We start from the raw sequence: 18315 nt of genomic DNA, 5'->3' as shown, positions 1-18315 counted from the left end.
TTGGAGGAGGGAGGGAGGGAGGAGGGAAAAGGGGGAGGAGGGAGGGAGGAGGGAACATGCATACATGATATGTAGGCATCATTCCATATTGTCAGATGGTGGGAGCACTCATACATCTATATCACACATGATATAGATATATGAATACATCCCTCTTCAAATAAAGGGAGGAGGACATATACATAGTTCTAAGACATATACACACCCCTGGAATTCTTATTTACCGTATACGTATATACTTTCATGAGCATAAAAAACACCTTATCTATACACGTCAAACACTAAAGCAATTATATCCATATGTCTACCAATATACTAGGGCGGTGCTTTCCGCTCCTGGTGACCCCTGACCTGCACCGCCCGATGGCGCCGCCCGAAATACGCCACTTTCTCCCCCTACTATACTACCTCCGATCAGTGTGTGCTTTATCAGTCTCAATCCAACATCCGACCACGAGGCAAAACACTATGATTATGAGACAAAACGTTTTGAAGGGAAAAAGCGTAGAAAACATTTGCCATTTCTACGGAAAGTTCCGATGGGATCAACTATCAAATGGACCCCAAAATGGCCGACAGTGCTTGTTGCTAGAGGGGATCACGTGACTGAATATGCCCTATATCCTCCTGGTTTCTCATAAAATTCTCCTGCTCTCACCTATATTCTACTGCTTGCTCCTGCATTCTCCTGCTTTGTACTATATTCTCCTATATTCTCCAACTTTCTCCTGCATTCTCCTATATTCTACTGCATTTTCCTATATTCTCCTGGTTTCTCTGATATTCTCTTGCTTTCTACTATATTCTTTTGGTTTTCTACTGTATTCTCCTGGTTTCTCTTATATTCTCCTGCTTTCTCCGATATTCTCCTGCACTCCTATATTTTTATGGTTTCTCATTTATTCTCCTTCTTTCTCCTGTATTCTCCTGGTTTTTCCTATATTCTCCTGCATTCTCCTGCTTTCTCCCATATTCTCCAGCTTTCTGCTATATTCCCATGCATCCTCGTATATTCTCCTGGTGTCTCCTGCTTTCTTCTATATTCTCCTACTTTCTTCAATATTCTCCTGCATTGTTCTATATCCTCCTATTTTCTCCTGCTTTCTCCTTTAGTCTCTTGCATTTTCTTATATTCTTCTGGTTTCTCCTGCCCTCTTTTGCTTTCCCCTATAATGTCCTGCATTCTCGTATATTCTCCTGCATTATTCTATATTCTCCTGCTTTCTCATATATTCTTCTGGTTTCTCCTATATTATCCTCCTTTCTCCTATATTTTCCTGCATTCTCCTTGTTGGGAGTGATCAAACGTAATTTATGGGCATGCCTATCAAAGGTAAAATCATTTGTAAGACCTAATAAGACCTTTAATCTCCTTCTGTCTCCTGTATTCTCCTGTTTTTTCTATATTCTCCTGGTTTCTCTTATATTCTCATGCATTCTCCTGCTTTCTCCCATATTCTCCTGCTTTCTGCTATATTCTCATGCATTCTCACAGAAGGAAAATGTTCAGACTACGCATGATGTACAAAATGACAAATAAACTGCCATTAAATATCATCCAACCTAGGATTAATGTGTACCTAATCTCCTTGAACCATCTTAGTGTGGAACTCGTTGCCATCAAGTACAACTGTACTGTAAAAGCATCCTCATTAGAAAGTTTTTAACAAATGCATGCGATTAGATATGCGAAGGTTAGACGTGACCGGCCGTTCGGTGCAATATGGCCAGCTCCTGCCGCGCCGCATGCCTGCAAAGCTGGTGTGTTACGCCGAAGGTCGTAATGTCGGCTATAAAGATACAGATACATATTCGGTGGAGGTTTTTCACGCAAGGTAGTAAAGTTTTTCCTTTCCCGTTTCATTTCCGTGCAATATCTTCTCAACCCAAGTTTATTTTACGTGTGTATGGTGTTGATATGGTACTTTGTCTGCCACATTAAATTCACAAAAGCTAGAGATAAGCTTTGCCAATTTCTTTTTAAACAACCAAAAGTCTTATCTTCGTTGTATGTGTTGCCAAATGTGCATAGATTCACCGAAAAATGCACAACGCTCTTTAAAACACTCATCGAATCTTAACTCATTCGAAAATATCAAATAATGTAAACTAAGCCTGAATAGCCACAGAGGGATATTCTTTTTGATACAGTTTGTCAGGTTCGGTTATTCCCCTTTTACTGAGAAACACTCTCTTTTTCGATCTAACGGTTGGATTTTGTTTTTAGATTTTTAATGCTACAACTCTAGTGAAAAAAAAAGCTGGTGTTTTGCCTTTGGATGTTCAGTCTCTTGAGACTTTAGTCTAGTTCTCCTCAGATATCCCTCTTTATATCCGCATATACCAAAGAATCGTTTATCTGATGATGCACTGAGTGTTCTGTGTCTTTGTCTTAGAGAAAAACAGACGATTCACTACAGCGTGAAAAACTTAAGTATTGAAAATTTATGACACACATGGTCGTCTCAGGAACATATTTTGTTGATTTTATTTGATTTATTTCGTTCTCTTCCATTATCAAAATGCGTACTTATCCCTTGTTTCGGACTCATTCATAGAATCATAAACAGCATAACAGAATTGAAATAAAGTGCATACAATGTTGAACATGTCTTTTGATAATCCTCTGAATAACCTTTAAAACATGCACGTTTCGGGTTTGGAGCGTGTTCATTTACTACTTTTGTTACTTTCGTAAAATCTATACTCTCAATACTCTATGTAGGTCCCACTTTCTATGTTTGGCTTGCGCAGCTACCCCAAGGCTAGTACGACACTGTTGATAACATTTCCATGAATTTTGCGTAAGTAGCTACTGCGTTACATACTGGTAGACAGTGCTCCTGACGGGCGACAGACTTCTTGTTTGTAGTAGTGAACGAACCACTAGCACCGTACCATTGTTTGTAATGCAAGAAGCATTGCTACGATAAAATTGATTACAGTGAGCTCAATTCAGGAAAAAAAAAAAAGATTTGAATCAGTGTAGCTTTTTATGTTTTTACAGTATCGTACATTTCGAACTTTGCCGATGTCTGCCATGAGATTTCGACTTCAATTGGGTAAATTTCGTCTTCTCTTAATTTCATTTTTTTGGTGTTGTCTTAACCGTATCCAAACGGGAGGGAGCTTTTGAGGCCTACACCAAATTTTATGTCGTTTTCCTACTGAACCGCCAATGTTTGAGCCGCCAAACTTAGGCTTCTGCTAAAATCTTCTTGGCAACAATTTTATAATACTTAGTATTATAAGTTATCGTAAGTTTATAACTTTTGTCTGTTATCACGGCAATGGTTTTCAAGGCATATTTGCTTGCTAAACATTGTTAATTCCGTCGATGACGCTCGAGATGAGACTGGTTGCTTTTAATAAAATGGCATAAAGGAGACCCAAATGTAGGTCAACTTTTGTGGCATGGGTCGTCAGCTTGTTTGCGAACATAATTTTACAGTTAAATATCCTTGTGCCAACCTAAGGTAAAGACAAACTGCTACCTATACGACTAAGGATATATAAGATGTATATGTGGGATTCTGTGCAATGATTTACTTAACTTACTCGTATTGTGTTTCTTTGAGCCATCTTGCGATTCGTTATCAGCACGTATTGCGATGTTCAAGTTTCAAATGATCACAAACAGGAATTTTACATGTACTCAATGCACATGCATGTTGCTTATGTCACAGCAAAGAGTTTGTCTATGATTGCCTACTTTACTTATCTAGTAGATGTGAAGAAATGTTGTGTATCCGAGGTGGCCTTCACTCGTGGACAGGGACAGATCTTTTGTGCCATTGGAAACTGCGACATGGGATGATTTATATGGTCTGGCTTAAGGCTTGTGACTTCTAGTGACCTCACCGTCGGCGGAACTCTCTCTTTTCTGGCAAGAACAAAAAACATATGTCCTTTGTCGGCGTCATGGCGCGAGGTGTTTAATTAAAGAGATCTTATCAGACAAAGGACGACCTATTCTGCCGTGATAAAAAGCCACCTGTGCTGATTTGTCGGCGTGATGAAAGAGATCTTATCAGATTATGGGCGTTCTTTTGTTCCACGGGAAACTTATTGGTAAATGTGCACTCGATAACATGTTGCGCTTTGTGCTTAGCTGCTACATAGGTACTTATGAAAAGTATTTTGCTTATCTCTTGCTATAGTTTACAGTTCATGCAACACGCGCTCTGTAGGTGACCGGCGCTATCGTGAAATGTCAATGTGCACTGACCTTCCCTCAAGAATAAAAAAAATCATAATAACTGTCTATTCAGACAGTTGGTGTGACCTCATTTTAAACCTTTGCACACTTTGCCTTAAAATATTATGCCTGTTTGAAACCTACTAATGTCATCTCATGCAAATATGCGTTCCATTTCCATTTCTTGACTAGGTTTTTGAACATAAAGCAGTGTGACTATGTCTGCCTTTTTGTGAGCAGATAACTTCTTAACGGTTAAATAACTTGGCATACTTTTAGGACGGTCGGTGGCATAAACGCAGCGTCACAGTGGCAAAAGGTCAACAAGTGTCACTTATAGTGGTCTTTCTGCACATCGTCACGTAACAAACTGTTGCGCTTGTTTCACAGTTTGGAATACCTTTTTCCGAGGTGAGTTGTTCTCCTACAATTTGATTGGAGTAAAACGCAAAGTCACAAATATAGTCTGTACCGAGATACGTAGGTATCTATAAAATTGCTTAACGATATTCAAGGAGGGAGGTTACAACATAACTGCGCCATACAAACAACTTTAAAAAACTGTTATCCTCCATTCGAACAACACACAGTGTGAAACCAACACATGGCCACACGTGGCTGGCCACGGCTTCTGTACTTCTTATCACCCTGACTGCCAAGGGTGCCTGTTTACAGTTTACCAGTTTCTGTAAAAAGTCATCCTTACCAGAGTTCTTGCAGTTTTCAAGGGAAACTAACCACACTTTATTCATACCCTTCAAATTAGACTCTCTAGAATAAATTAATAGCTGTATTCTACCCTCTTGGAAAAAATATGAGTGTTTCCAAAGAAGGAGAGCTTCGTGAAATCTGGCTGAGTAAAATGTGCCTTAGTGATTAGACCACCATAGAGGTCCTCCAGTGCACTGGGATGTTGTATGCAGTGTTGTACTATTGATGTGGTGTCCGGGAGTTTTTGTTTTGTTTTTGCACAGTTCACAAACACCAACAATAGACGAAATAATGAAGAAAATATGCTAAAAAGGGGTTGTACATGTCAGTACCTGCCATTCACATTTAGATTTGTTCACGAGAATATGTTTAATATTTGCGCCAAAATGTTACATAGTGGGGCTTTAACAATCCATAATGGTACTGCTTCCTTCATTTACGATGTTGAGCTAATTCTGAACGATATTACAGAAGAACACAAATAAGTAACAACAGGGGGGGGGGGGAGATGTACTAACCAAGTTACATCTGATCAGATTGGATGGAAACACCGAATTGTCAACAGAAAACTTTTGTTGATTTTTAATATTCACAGTTCTGAGAAGAGCATTCAAACATGACTGTAACATTTCTTTGTTGTAAAAATCAGCGGGTTAAAACTAGTTTCATACAAATTTTCAAGGATAGGTAAACATGTTTGATAAGAGGTCATGTGAAGTAAACGTAACTTGATGAACGTAAATTTTTATCAATCTTCTGCTTGTTCGAATTCCGAAGACGAACTAATCTGGAAATACGTGTACTCTTTTTTATTCATTTATTTACGCTGATGAGTTAAGCTACCATTCATTTTTCATACTCACAGTTCTAAGAAGGACATTATGAAATGGCTATTGAATCTATAGATTGTAAAAGTCAGCGGGATTAAACTTATACAAATTTGCAATGAAAGGTTAACAGGTGAAATAAGAGGTGATAAGTTGCTAACTTAAAAAGCCTATAAAATCAAAAGTATCACCGCTAGAAACCGTCCACACATTTGACTACCTCGGAAGCCGCATGCAATGTGATGATGACCAGAGAGCAGATGTGAAATACAAAATGGACATCGCACAATCCCGGTTCAGCTCCCTACAACATATATGGAGGGACCACAGACTTCCACATTAAATGAAGATACGTCTGTACAAATCTTCTGTCTGTTCAGCCCTCACGCACATCTGTGAAGCATTTGACTTGACCCAGGACATCACAGGAATGATCAATTGCTTCAACAGCAGATGCCTACATGTGATCACTAAGAAACATTTTCGAGACACAGCAACAAACCCAGACTACAACCTGATGTCAGCCATCCGTCGTAGGAGACTCTGGTACCTGGGCCACATTCTCCGCATGGACCCCTCCAGACTGGTTAGGTGCACCCTGAAAGCCTACGTGTGCGGAGTAGACAACCCGCCTGAAGGCTCCCTTTTGATGGACTGTGAATACTTACCTTCTGAACACTTAGCTCGACAAGCAGGAAACGGGCCAATGTGGAATGACAGAATCAATAGGATAAAGCGATATATTGTATATTAAATGTAGGCACGTAGCATAAGACCATTGGTCGGAAAATGTGAAACATACATACGTATTTGATGACGTCATCGGCCAAAATCAAAGATGGCGGACAGCATTATTAGTTTGAAAATCAACGTTTCTGGTCTATTTTTATTGTGTTTTGGGATCTTTAGTAGCAAAAAATTGTATTTCTAAAAATTTCATGATCGCCTATCCAAGATGGCGGATCTCATGAGATGGATGGAGGCTTCTGACGTTATTCTATTGCCTCATTTTGACATCAACGCATTTACCATTGGCAACAGAAGTCTTGTCAGACTTCATTATCAAAGAAATGCACTATTTTGTTAAATTGTCGGTTAATACCATCATTTTTTTACGGAAATTCCCTATTTAGACGGTTTTAGCCTAAACATTCAGTTTCAGTTCAGTTTATTTGTTTTATTAGAAATACATGTCGCCTGGTGGCGTTTTTTTTAAGATTTCTGGGGGGTAAGACCCCTTATATATGAATACAAAGAAACATTTAGAAATATCAAATAATAACAAATAATACAGCAATAAAGGTTAACTTGAAAATATAAGTCTTTAACATAGAAAAGAAATCATAATTAGATGATAACCGAAGTAACGATAACTCAAGAGACTAGAAATATTGAACCAGAACATGATGGAGAGTCAAAACAATGAAAAAACTTAAATGTAACGGAATTTGCATATCAATGTGTAAATTATAGGAAACTCATATCAATAATGACTCTAATCGTTAAATCATACTATCAAATAAAAACACCTAGAATGCATAATGATTCATTGAGGAGTGAAAGGAACTTATTCCTAAGTCATATGTTCTATATATTCATTTAAAGAGTTAAAGTTTTTTTGCCGATTTTAATCTAGTAGATAAGGAGTTCCAGAGCACCGCCCCAGAGCACGACAAGGCTTGCTTTCTTTGTTCTGATTTTGCTTTTGGTAATTGAAGGCCGCCTTGTGCTCTGAGGCGGGTATTGTGTGTATGGATGTCTGCAAGCTGGCTAAACAGTGCAGTAAGGTGGGGAGGCGTTATGCCATTGAGTGCCTTAAAGACTCGTGTGGCTTTGTTTCTCTTGTGTACGTCGGCTACCGGGGTCCATCCAAGAGTGTGCAAGACGGTCGCAAAAGACGTGTAGCGACTGCATCACAGAACCACACGCCCAGCTCTACTTTGAAGTCTCTGCAGTTTTTCCAAGTTCCCTTTACCCCCGTGGTCCCATACTGTACTACAGTATTGTATGTGTGGAATGACCGGCCTGTGTAGATTGTGAGAAGTGCTTGTTTGTTTACATATGGTTTTAGGCATTACATTATAACGACTACTTGCGCTAGCTTCTTGCTAACCTGTTCAATATGATTATGCCACTTTAACTTGTTGTCAATACTGACCCCGAGATATTTACAGGTGTCAACTTGGTCAAGTGTAATACCAGTCAAAGTGAGATGTAGCTTATTGTCTATGTCGTTTGGCCTTGATGATCCTACCAGCATTGTTTTGCATTTTGTTGGATGTAAATATAGCTTGTTAGCAAAGAACCACTGAGCAAGTCTGGCTGAGTCACTCTGTATTGCTTGCTCGATTGTGTGGATGCTGCGTGCCGAGAAGTATATGACCGTGTCATCAGCGTACATGGCTATCTTTCAGAACTGTAGGCAGTTAAGTATGTCATTAATATATATGATGAAAATAAGTTGGCCCCAAATTGATCCCTGAGGCACTCCACAGGTGACACTGAGTGTTGTGGATAACGAGTTTATGCATGTACGTTGCATCCTCCCACTCAAATACGACTGGAACCAATTGCAAGCCACATCGTTAACCCCGTAATGTTGAAGTTTTTGCAAAACTATACGCTGTGATCAAGCGTGTCAAATGCTCGAGATAGGTCGCAAAAGACCACCCCATTTAGTTCCATTGCATCGATGGAGCTTAACCAATATTCGATCACTAAGTGAAGTGCTGTCTCACATGTGTTTTTTCCTGAACCCAGACTGGTACTGAGTTAAGAGTCTGTTTTGGTTCAAATAATGATATAGTTGGTCATGGACAGCTCTTTCGAGTAATTTGGATACTCCAGGTAGTAGTGATACAGGACGGTAATTGCTTGGATTGGTTTTGTCTCCTTTCTTGTGAATTAGAACGACTTTTGACTGCTTCCATGACCCGTCATCAGGGAGTTATTGAAAAGCTTTGCCAGGGGAGGACCAAGAATATGCGCTCCTATTTTTAGAAGCTTGTTATCAATACTATCAAGTCCCGTCGTTTTCCGTACTTTAAGCGTAGACACTTGGTTTATGACGAAAGCGTCTGTGATAGGGCTGAAAGCAAACGTGCTTGCGGCTTTGTTGACAAACTGCATGGGGGAAAGTTGGGGAACAGCACTTGAGATCGACTGGTACAAGTCATTGATGACTTTACGGAAGAAATTATTGAAACATTCTGCTATACCTGTCTTGTCGGTAATATTATCACCGTTGTGTTGAATGCAAGTAATAATATTTCGTGTTTTACTTGGTAGCAGATGTCGAATGGCCTTCCACAGTCCTCTTTGCCTTTCCTCAGCCCCTTGTATAATAGAATGTGTGGCATAATCTTTTTTAGCCTTCCGGCACAAGTAACTTACGTGATTTTTATTGTCTTGTATTCAGCCATGTCTTGGGAGCTATCTGGACGTTTGGCATTTTTAAACATGTGGTCCTTGAGAGAAATAAGCTCTCGTAGTTCTTTACATGACATTAATGACGTCAAAATAAGGTCATATAACGTCATAACAGTACCAAAATTTAAGGAATTATATTATTTTCCATATACATCACTCTCTGCAAATCTTACGCCATACTGTCCTCAAGTTATGAGGGTGGAGCACCCCCCCCCCGTCCAGGAAGTCTAAAAAAAGCCCGGTCTAGATAGGGTTAATATAAACTCGGCAAAATGTATCTTTCGAACAGAGCAAAACAATTCGACGATTTGAATAAGTCTTCGTCTTAATTTAACTATCAACATTGCAATGAAATACCAGACAGAAATTGCCATGTTAAGGCAAAGTTTAATCATTGTGTGGTATATTTTGTGCCGGAAGTTATGATGCCATATTTTACAGAGACAGGGGACTAAAAAAGAAATTATTCAGATAGTAGACTTACAAATACTAAAGCTTGGCTCTAAAGCCGCACTGGCTCTCTGGTAAGTTCTCTTCAGCAACGGTTGGGATGTGTCTATGGACAGCAGGGTAACTCCCCTGTAGTTGGAGCAGTCGGACTTTCCCCCTTTGTTTTTATACAGTGAAACAATAACGGCATCACGCAGGTCTTGTGGCACAACTCCTTTTTCCCAGCAGGTGGCAAACAGTCCGGTGAGTCTCTCAAGGAGTGAATCCCCACCGACTTTATATTCCTCTGCTGGAATTCCGTCCACTCCTGGAGCCTTGTGGCACTTCAGTTTTGAGATGGCCGTCTTCACCTCCTCCTGTGTTGGTGTGTTGTCCAGTTCCACCCTTACTTCATGCTGGGGGATTCTCATGATGGACTCTTCCTGTACTTGGCGTCTGTCTCCAAAAAGGTTGCCGTAGTGTTTGGACCACCGATGGAGAATGGCTGGTTTGTCAGTAAGGAGTTGGGAGCCATCTGATGATCGCAAGGGAGCCTGGATCCGGTGTGTAGGACCGTAAATGGCACTCAGTGCTTCATAGAAAGCACGCACGTTGCCTATGTCTGCGAAGTGCTGTGTTTTCTCGGCCATGTCGACCCACCAGTTGTTCTGCATCTCCCGAAGCTTGCGCTGAAGAGTGCTGCAGGCTTCCCTGTATGATGCTTTGGCTGCAGGGTCATCCGGCTTAGATAAGGTTCTCTGATGACAAGAGCGCTTGCTTTGGAGGAGGGCATTAATCGCAGGGTCATTTTCGTCGAACCAATCCCGATTCCTTCTGGACGAGTACCCTGCTACCTCTGCAGCTGTTTCTTGTAGAGCGGCTTTCAGTTGCTTCCACTGGCTCTCAGGGTCCTCCTTCTGCCACTGACCCTTGTTGCTGTTTAGACGCACATCCAGCTTGCTCTGAAATTCCTCCCTCAGACCAAGTAGTCTGTCTACCTGAACTCTCTTCATCTGTGGACCTTTCCGCTTTACTGGTGGCTTGATGGAAAACCGAAGCTTTGCTCTGACTAGGTGGTGATCTGTGAAGCAGTCAGCGCTAGGCATGACTCGCGTGTGTAGCACATCTGATATGTCCCTCTGCCGCACCAAGATGTAGTCCAACAGATGCCAATGTTTCGATCGTGGGTGTCTCCACGTTGTCTTGAAGCGGGCTTTCTGATGGAATAGTGTGTTGGTGATGCTCAACCCTCTTTCTGCACAGAGCTCTAGTAGCAGTCTCCCGTTGTCGTTGCAATTTTCCACTCCATGCCGTCCAAGGACTCCTGGCCAAACCTCATTGTCCCTGCCCACTCTGGCGTTGAAGTCGCCCAAAACCAGTATCTTGTCTGCTTCATTCACGCTCGCCAGTAGAGATCTCAGCTCCGAGTAGAACACTTCTTTGGTAGCAGGATCTGCCTGGAGAGTAGGGGCGTAGACACTGATGAGAGTAGCAAACTGGTTGTCCTGCAATGGTAGCCGAAGAGTGACCGACTGGGAGGTTCTGTAGCTTGTTGGCAATACTGTTCTCCGACTCCTGGCTGCCTGCGTTCATCTTTCCCTTTCCCAGACCAGTATAAGGTGTAGCCTGCCCCGTGTTCCGTCAGCGAGCCCTGATCTGCGAACCGCACTTCACTGATTGATGCAATGTCTATGTCCAGTTTAGCAAGCTCTCTGGCTACGAGAGCTGAGCGCCTCTGAGGTCTGTTACTTTCTTCTCTGTCCTGCATCGTACGTACATTCCAGCACGCAACCTTTAACTCTCTTGATTTCTTCAATACCCTTTCTTTCTTGCCGCTGGAGAAGCTTGGATGTCCGCCAAAGCTCCTTGCGATCCTACAACAGCTGCATGAAGGACAGAAGGGTCAAGTGAAGCACAGTGGAGACCTGTCAGAGCCGTTCCCGATCGACAATGGAGTCAAGCAAGGATGCGTCCTTGCCCTACTCTCTTCGCCATCTTCTTCAGTATGATGCTGAGAGAGATCAAGGAGGATCTCACTGAAGGGATCTACATCAGGTTCAGAACGGACGGTAGTATCTTCAACCTCAGGAGACTCCTAGCCCGCACAAAGACACTGGAAGAGCTGATCCTCGATTTGCTGTTCGCAGATGACTGTGCACTCCTGGCTCACACAGAGGAAGCCCTACAGACAGTTGTCAACTACTTTGCAGAAGCATGTAAGGCCTTCGGGCTCACCATCAGCCTCAAGAAAACGGAGGCGATGTACCAGAAGCCACCACGTGGAACCTACACCCCTCCACAGATCAGCATTGATGGGCAGTCTCTGAACGCAGTCGAGCACTTTACTTACCTGGGGAGTGTCATCTCCAACGATGCTACAGTGACCAAGGATATGGACAGCCGACTTGGCAAAGCCTGCAGCTCGTTCGGGCGGCTACAGAAGCGTGTCTGGAAGAACCACTCACTACGTCTCTCAACAAAGATCCAGGTGTATAGAGCAGTAGTCATCACCACTCTTCTGTACGGGGCTGAAACTTAGGTCCTGTACCGGAAACAGGTGCGACTCCTGGAGCGCTTTCACCATCGATGCCTGCGGTGCATCATGGGCATCAAGTGGCAGGACTATGTGACAAACATTGAAGTCTTGGAGAGAGCAAACCTTCCCAGCATGGAGGCACTGCTGCTGTCAAAGCAGCTCCGATAGGCTGGTCACTTATTACGGATGGAGGACTCCAGAATGCCCAAAGCTGTCTTCTACAGTGAGCTGTGCCAGGGCAAGTGGGACAGGGGAGCCCCCAGAAAACGTTACAAAGACCAGCTTAAACGTCAACTCAGCTCAGCCGGCATTCCAGTAAAAGAATGGGAGAACATTGCAAATGACAGAAACGCCTGGAGAGCAGCAACCAAAAGAGGTGCAGAAAGTTTCGAAACAGCTCGAAGAGAGTCTGCTGCAGAGAAGAGAAGCCACAGGAAAGCTGCTGCTGCCCAGTCTGCACCTGCACAGGGCTTCACATGCCCGGCCTGCAGCAGAGTGTGCGGATCCAGGATTGGGCTACACAGCCACAGAAGAGCTTGCAGAGGTGGACAACCTCCTCAGTAATCTTCGAGAGCGAAGAAGCAGCCATCAGCCTTTTCTACTGCTCTTTCTTGAAGTTTGACAATAATTCTAATTTTTAGAAATTACAGAGCGTAAGTCAAAATCTTAAAGCCGAGAGGGGGGAGTTATTTTCCAATAGATAACAATTTTAGGAAGTAAAAATGAATATTTCATACAGTATACGATTAAGTACCGACTAGTCCCGTGCGCATCAAAATGCATTTAGTACTCTACAGAATTCTCCAGGGGACTCTCTATTTTCTAATTTGTTAGATTAAACAACCACAGCCTATGGCTGAATGCAATGCGCCTGACAAAACCCAGCTTACAAAAAGAACTTCAGGGTACCGTGATAATAGAAATTTGTGTTGTAATGTGTTCTTTTCTATCTTATCAACAACTTGCCTTCTTATTGTGCCTATCCCCTGGTCATTTATGCCGAAAAAAATTCACGATGAAGGAAGTGTGGACACGTATTGGGAATACATAGGTTTAGTAAGTATCATATTGTTTTAAAAAAAACACGTTATGTAATTCACCGCAAGTGGAATTCTGTAAAAATTCGGCTGATTATGTATTAATTGACAAATAATCTAGCGGAAAATAAGACCCCGTTCTGGAGTTTAGGACTCAGCCAACCGGGCCACGAGCAGAATGGGGCCGGTATCGGTGGGAGGGTGACAGACAACGCCGTAAAAATAGTGCCTAGACTTTTAACACCCCGGCTTGTGCCCCCCAGCCAATAAATGGCTTTGAATATAGCCGCTTTGACAGGGATCACGCATCATTAATATTCAGGAATGTTGTTAGGTAGATCGTGTTGAGGTTGATGGAAAGAGCGTTCCAGTACTACGGTAAGCAATTCGGTTCGGTTATGGCAATGTTGTTCATAGATAAACATATGTGCATAACGCTGTACAAAACCACTGTTGTCATTCCATTGCCCAGAGCAAAATAACCTCGATTATTACCGCTTGGAAGGAGACCGAACATAGTTGAATTATTGATGTCCTCTGCAGATCATGTTTTCTATGGCAAAGGCTGCCACCGTACCATGAACAAAATTTACGGTGAACTAGGTATTTCTTGATGTTACAAACTTCTGACTTCTCCACTCTCGGATGTGGTTTAGTTACTAATAATGGGATTAGGGGAGATCCTGTGCCATAACTTACTTATTTACTGGTCTTTTGGTTATTGTGGTTTTAAAAACGTAATACAGATCTTAAAATTTTAAACTTTCATATCTTAACAAATCACTTTCAACCACAAGCTGCCATATTATTGTGTAGACCGTTTTCAATTTCTAACCACTGTGCACCTACTCCGAGGTTTGTTGTTTTAGGTACAAATGATTTGTTTCGGACTTACTAGAAACATTTTCCGCATGAAAGTCCGTTAAAAAAAAGCCTATTAAAGCTTAATGTCAATGTGTAATTGATCTTATTACTATTTGTTTTTTATCATTTGCCAGCAAAATACTTGTACATGTTGTATTTAGATTTCTGTCATTTTCATTACCATTTTCCCATTGAAAATCGTTTTGAATAACTTTTTAATTAAAAGGTGACCACTAATACACTCGATAATGATAAATTTATTAAATATCAAATCAAATTTGTCTATTACTTTTCAGATGAGATTGGCTGAATATCATGACCATTGCATATACAACAGGTGAGATCTGTTTTCTTCTGACACTAAACTAACATGTAGGAGTGGACATAGGTCAAACACGGGCATCTAAGATAATCCCTGATATGGTTATATGAGGCAAGGGCCTATTTCCTCACAAATGTTGTTCTGAACACACAGCAGGTACGCTTGCACGAGCTAAGAAATTGAAATAGGCTTATTTTCTGCTACACGAGGCCGTGTATATAAAAGGTGGTGTCGGGTGCAAGTTGTTCGGCCAAGAGCAGCAGTGTGTGCGCATCTATATTATTTTTTTTTTACTCAAGGGGTGACTGATAAATCTCATAAATCTTTCATCAATGTTTCCACACAATTTTGAAATGCCAACTCTCACTCTCCTGTGTCTGTCCTCCAGATGGAACTCCTCCTGGAGAAGGAAGCAGAACTTGGTCCATGAGAAATTGCATGGGAAGGAGCACAGCAGATAACAATGGAAAACATTCCAATCCAATTCCAATTTACTTGCCAGCGATGAATAGTTTCTAGTATCACGGTAGAGACTCAACATGGATAGTTTTTTTTTTTGAAGTAGAGCTTCAATTTTCATGTGAGTTAAGGCAACGTCATTGCATGTAATTGCATGCATGTAATAAAATTGTAGGACAAATATCACAGTTTGAAATTAAAGAAAGCAAAGCTATGTAGCTTCAAAGTCTCGAGTCTTGCATCTTTGTGTATGTCCAAGTGTAAGAAAAAAAGGGAAATGAATTTCGGGATCTATATCTATAAGTAAAAGTTACTTTGGCTGGTCCATTTATGAGATGGCTGACATGAAACAGTACATTTTTGCATGTGAGAGAAATTTAAAGTGTCTGCATGTTCTGCTCAAGAAATGTATGTGGTAAAGGTCTTGCGAAAAAAGTCATGATCCCATTGTTGAAAAGCAAACACTCTAATTTAAGGGGTGCAACGACAAGTTCATTTCAGGACCTCAAACTAGCCACCTAGCCAACAAGAAAATACAAGCAACACAACACGTGTTACCGCTTACGTTTCAGCAAGAGATATGTGACACAGTGATATTCGTTAAGTCAAGGACAGAGAAATATTTTTAACTTACCACTAGACCCACAAGAAGTCGTAGATCCTTTATGCTAGCTCTTATTAGATCTAAGACTTCAGTGTTGAGCCACACATACATCGCCAGGCTTGTCACTATCTAAAAAGAGTTGACTCATGATCTCCGTTGTATTGGAAAGCGAGCAGCTAATCTGTATAATATCATAGCGTGTAAATATAAACAAGGCAAAGCCACCTACTACAGATTCAACGCACACCGCAATCTTTATCCCCCATACACTTGGACCACGTCTTGTGAGTGTAACTCATCTATTGCTTTGTCGCACTATGTTCTTCCTTTAACATGATACATTCTTTCCCTAGCACGTTAATATCCGGTTCATGCTTCACAGTTTCACGACCTGCTTTATAGATTTTTAGTGTTTTAAGTGTGAGGGGGGACAGCTTGTAAAGGTAAGCATGCACCATTTCCCCTTCAAGTTATTATGTTGTGAAAAACTCAAACAAATAAACACCATCAATACAGAGATTAACAAATAAGCAGTTTTTCTTTTAGTGTCAGCATTTATAGCAACCGTTGGCAAACGTTAAACCGTGCTTTTTGTGGACAGAACTAAATTAACACAATGGAAGCCTTATTCCAGTATTCCGTGATTCACAGCTGTTGACCTTTATATAGGTTAAATCGCTAGTCACATGGACTCCTGTCTTCTTTGATCTGACGTTTGAGTTATGATGATCGATGTCCTGTAATTACAAAATATTTGCAGACTGCATATTCCCATAATTTAGCTCGCTCTAAATGAATTTGTAACGAGCTTACTCCTTCCGGAGAAGATATGCGTATGTTCGAAATCTCGTACTTGCTCTATTAGACGTACTCTCCAGATGCACCTAGGATTACATTGTCTGAAAGATTAACGCTGAATTTAGGTCACACCTGGCATCTCTCACGCGTATCCCCAGGCTTGTTGTGGCCCTGGAAACTGACCTTATTGCAGATCAGTAGATGTAGCTACGATAACATACAGCGTGTTGTGACAACGTTTATCTCGAAATCTGTCGATACAGAATGGAATTCATGCTGCTACTAACGTGTTCTATTTCTGATCGGTACATTTAGTTTACTCAGTAATGATGAATACCGAACGTATCTACGTCGGGCTAGGGTGAATAATGTTTCTCTGGCGTGCGTCCGAATGTTCCAAGGCAGAACGTTTGCTAATTTATCCACTTACCCTTCACAACCGCTCGCTGATCAATTTGTGTTTTTTTCATATTCATTTCTGAATTCCTATTCTTTCAGTGCTCAGAGAAAATACTGACAATTTGTTTACATATTGTCCCGAGGTTTCCGACGGTATCAAAAAAGACCTAAAAGCTATCTTAAAAGGGGACATGATAGTCTTTCTGACATGTAATCTAAAACAATGTCAACATTATTAGAAGTATTGTAAATATCAAATATCTTCTTACTCAACAAGCCATTATTACTATATAGTAGTCTAATGTACCCATATCTGATCTATGACAAAACTGCACTGAAGCTTCTAATCCTGCTTTAAAAAAATGGGCGTATGTCCACTGAATCCAGCTTGATGTCAATTCTCTACCTATATTTTTGAAGTTTAAGATTTAAAAACATTATTGATATCATTAGGTAGATATTTCCCTATTCCAATTTTTTCATTAATTATCTTCCAGGCACGTTTGAGTGCTTCCTAAATCTAAATTTCCGATGTCATGCTTGCCAAACTCGACAAAGCAACAAACTGCATACACCTTAGTTCAAACATCCCTCGCCCAAAGGAGTGTGCGATACGTGTTATTGATCATAACAACTTTCCTCATTTTATTTTAAATGTATTGCCTTGCTTTGAAACTCAAAAACCACCTACTTTCATTCCCCATGCAGTATTAAACATTACACTGCACCAGGCGCCTGTTATAAGTACAGCGTTTATAATCCATTTAAAATCAACCCATTATAGTTCTTAATCTATGTACGTATATTTCATATGATTTATTTCATTATCACCATCATCGTCGCCGATTTCTTATGATTTTTTGCACGTGTTAATATCAGTTTAAATAATAAAAAGTGTGAGGGGAAGAGAAAAAGCATTATGTTGGTAATCTCTAGTTCTGAATGTTCTAATGAAAAGTATTCAGGCTGAAGCTAACATTGTACATGTATGACAGAGAACAAGTTTGAAAATCGTAGAGACATGTGTAAACTTCGTAATAGTGACCATCCGTTATATACAGAATCTGCCAAACATGGCCGTATCCCTCTGCAATATAGATTATGTAAATTGTGTTTACAACCTAGACACACACATATTCATACCATCGTCAATTTGTTATCACAAAAACCTCTACTGCCTAACATTGTGTATTGTCAAATTAATCTAGTTCAGATATGTTTGCATGTTCTTAATGTCAACAAAATGATACCCATGTGTATGATAAGAAAGTTTTTTTGCAAGTTCATGCCCGTGGGATAATTGCAAATACATGGTAGAAAAATAGGAAAAAACATACATGTGTCAGTGAACTGTGACTGACTTTGTTTGAACAATAGGCTACTAATACTAAATGCGACTGTTGGCTATATATAAATAAGCTGGGTTGGACTTCCTTTTTGGAGGCAATGGAAGACCAAAAGTCGCAATTTTTCTAGAATGTGTGGGTTCTGTGATTTCAACAGGAAAGTAGCTTTTTGTTCATCCATGAATGTGTTAAAGTAGGGGTATTTTGTGGTAACTTGTTTAAACAATTCGGTTCTTTCGTCATGATTAACTATTAGCTATCTCTTAAGCATTGGGCGGCCGGTCCTCGAGCCCGTTTCGGCCACCGGAAGCCGCCGGGCGGACCGCGTTTGGTGTTTTCTTGCTCCTGAGACCGCC

The 18315-nt window shown here is 40.9% G+C and overlaps 1 protein-coding gene across 4 annotated transcripts in view; it reads left to right on the top strand.

Moving 5' to 3' along the window:
• Nucleotides 1–15038, top strand: part of LOC136435789 (uncharacterized) — a 123356-nt gene extending 108318 nt beyond the window's left edge. Inside the window, exons 1-3 of one of the 4 annotated variants that reach the window (XM_066429522.1) lie at nt 11169–13545; nt 14328–14368; nt 14742–15038. In XM_066429522.1, coding sequence (XP_066285619.1) covers nt 11561–12133 — 573 coding nt within the window. In that variant the 5' untranslated portion in view covers nt 11169–11560 and the 3' untranslated portion in view covers nt 12134–13545; nt 14328–14368; nt 14742–15038. Of the gene's footprint in view, nt 1–11168; nt 14369–14741 lie in introns of those variants that run through there. The other 3 variants (XM_066429521.1, XR_010755912.1, XM_066429520.1) reach the window with 3 other exon arrangements.
• Nucleotides 15039–18315: the final 3277 nt, after the last annotated feature.

Source organism: Branchiostoma lanceolatum, chromosome 5, assembly GCF_035083965.1.
Source record: "Branchiostoma lanceolatum isolate klBraLanc5 chromosome 5, klBraLanc5.hap2, whole genome shotgun sequence".
Taxonomy (NCBI): Eukaryota; Metazoa; Chordata; class Leptocardii; order Amphioxiformes; family Branchiostomatidae; genus Branchiostoma; species Branchiostoma lanceolatum.
This window is presented reverse-complemented; position numbering and strand designations above follow the sequence as displayed.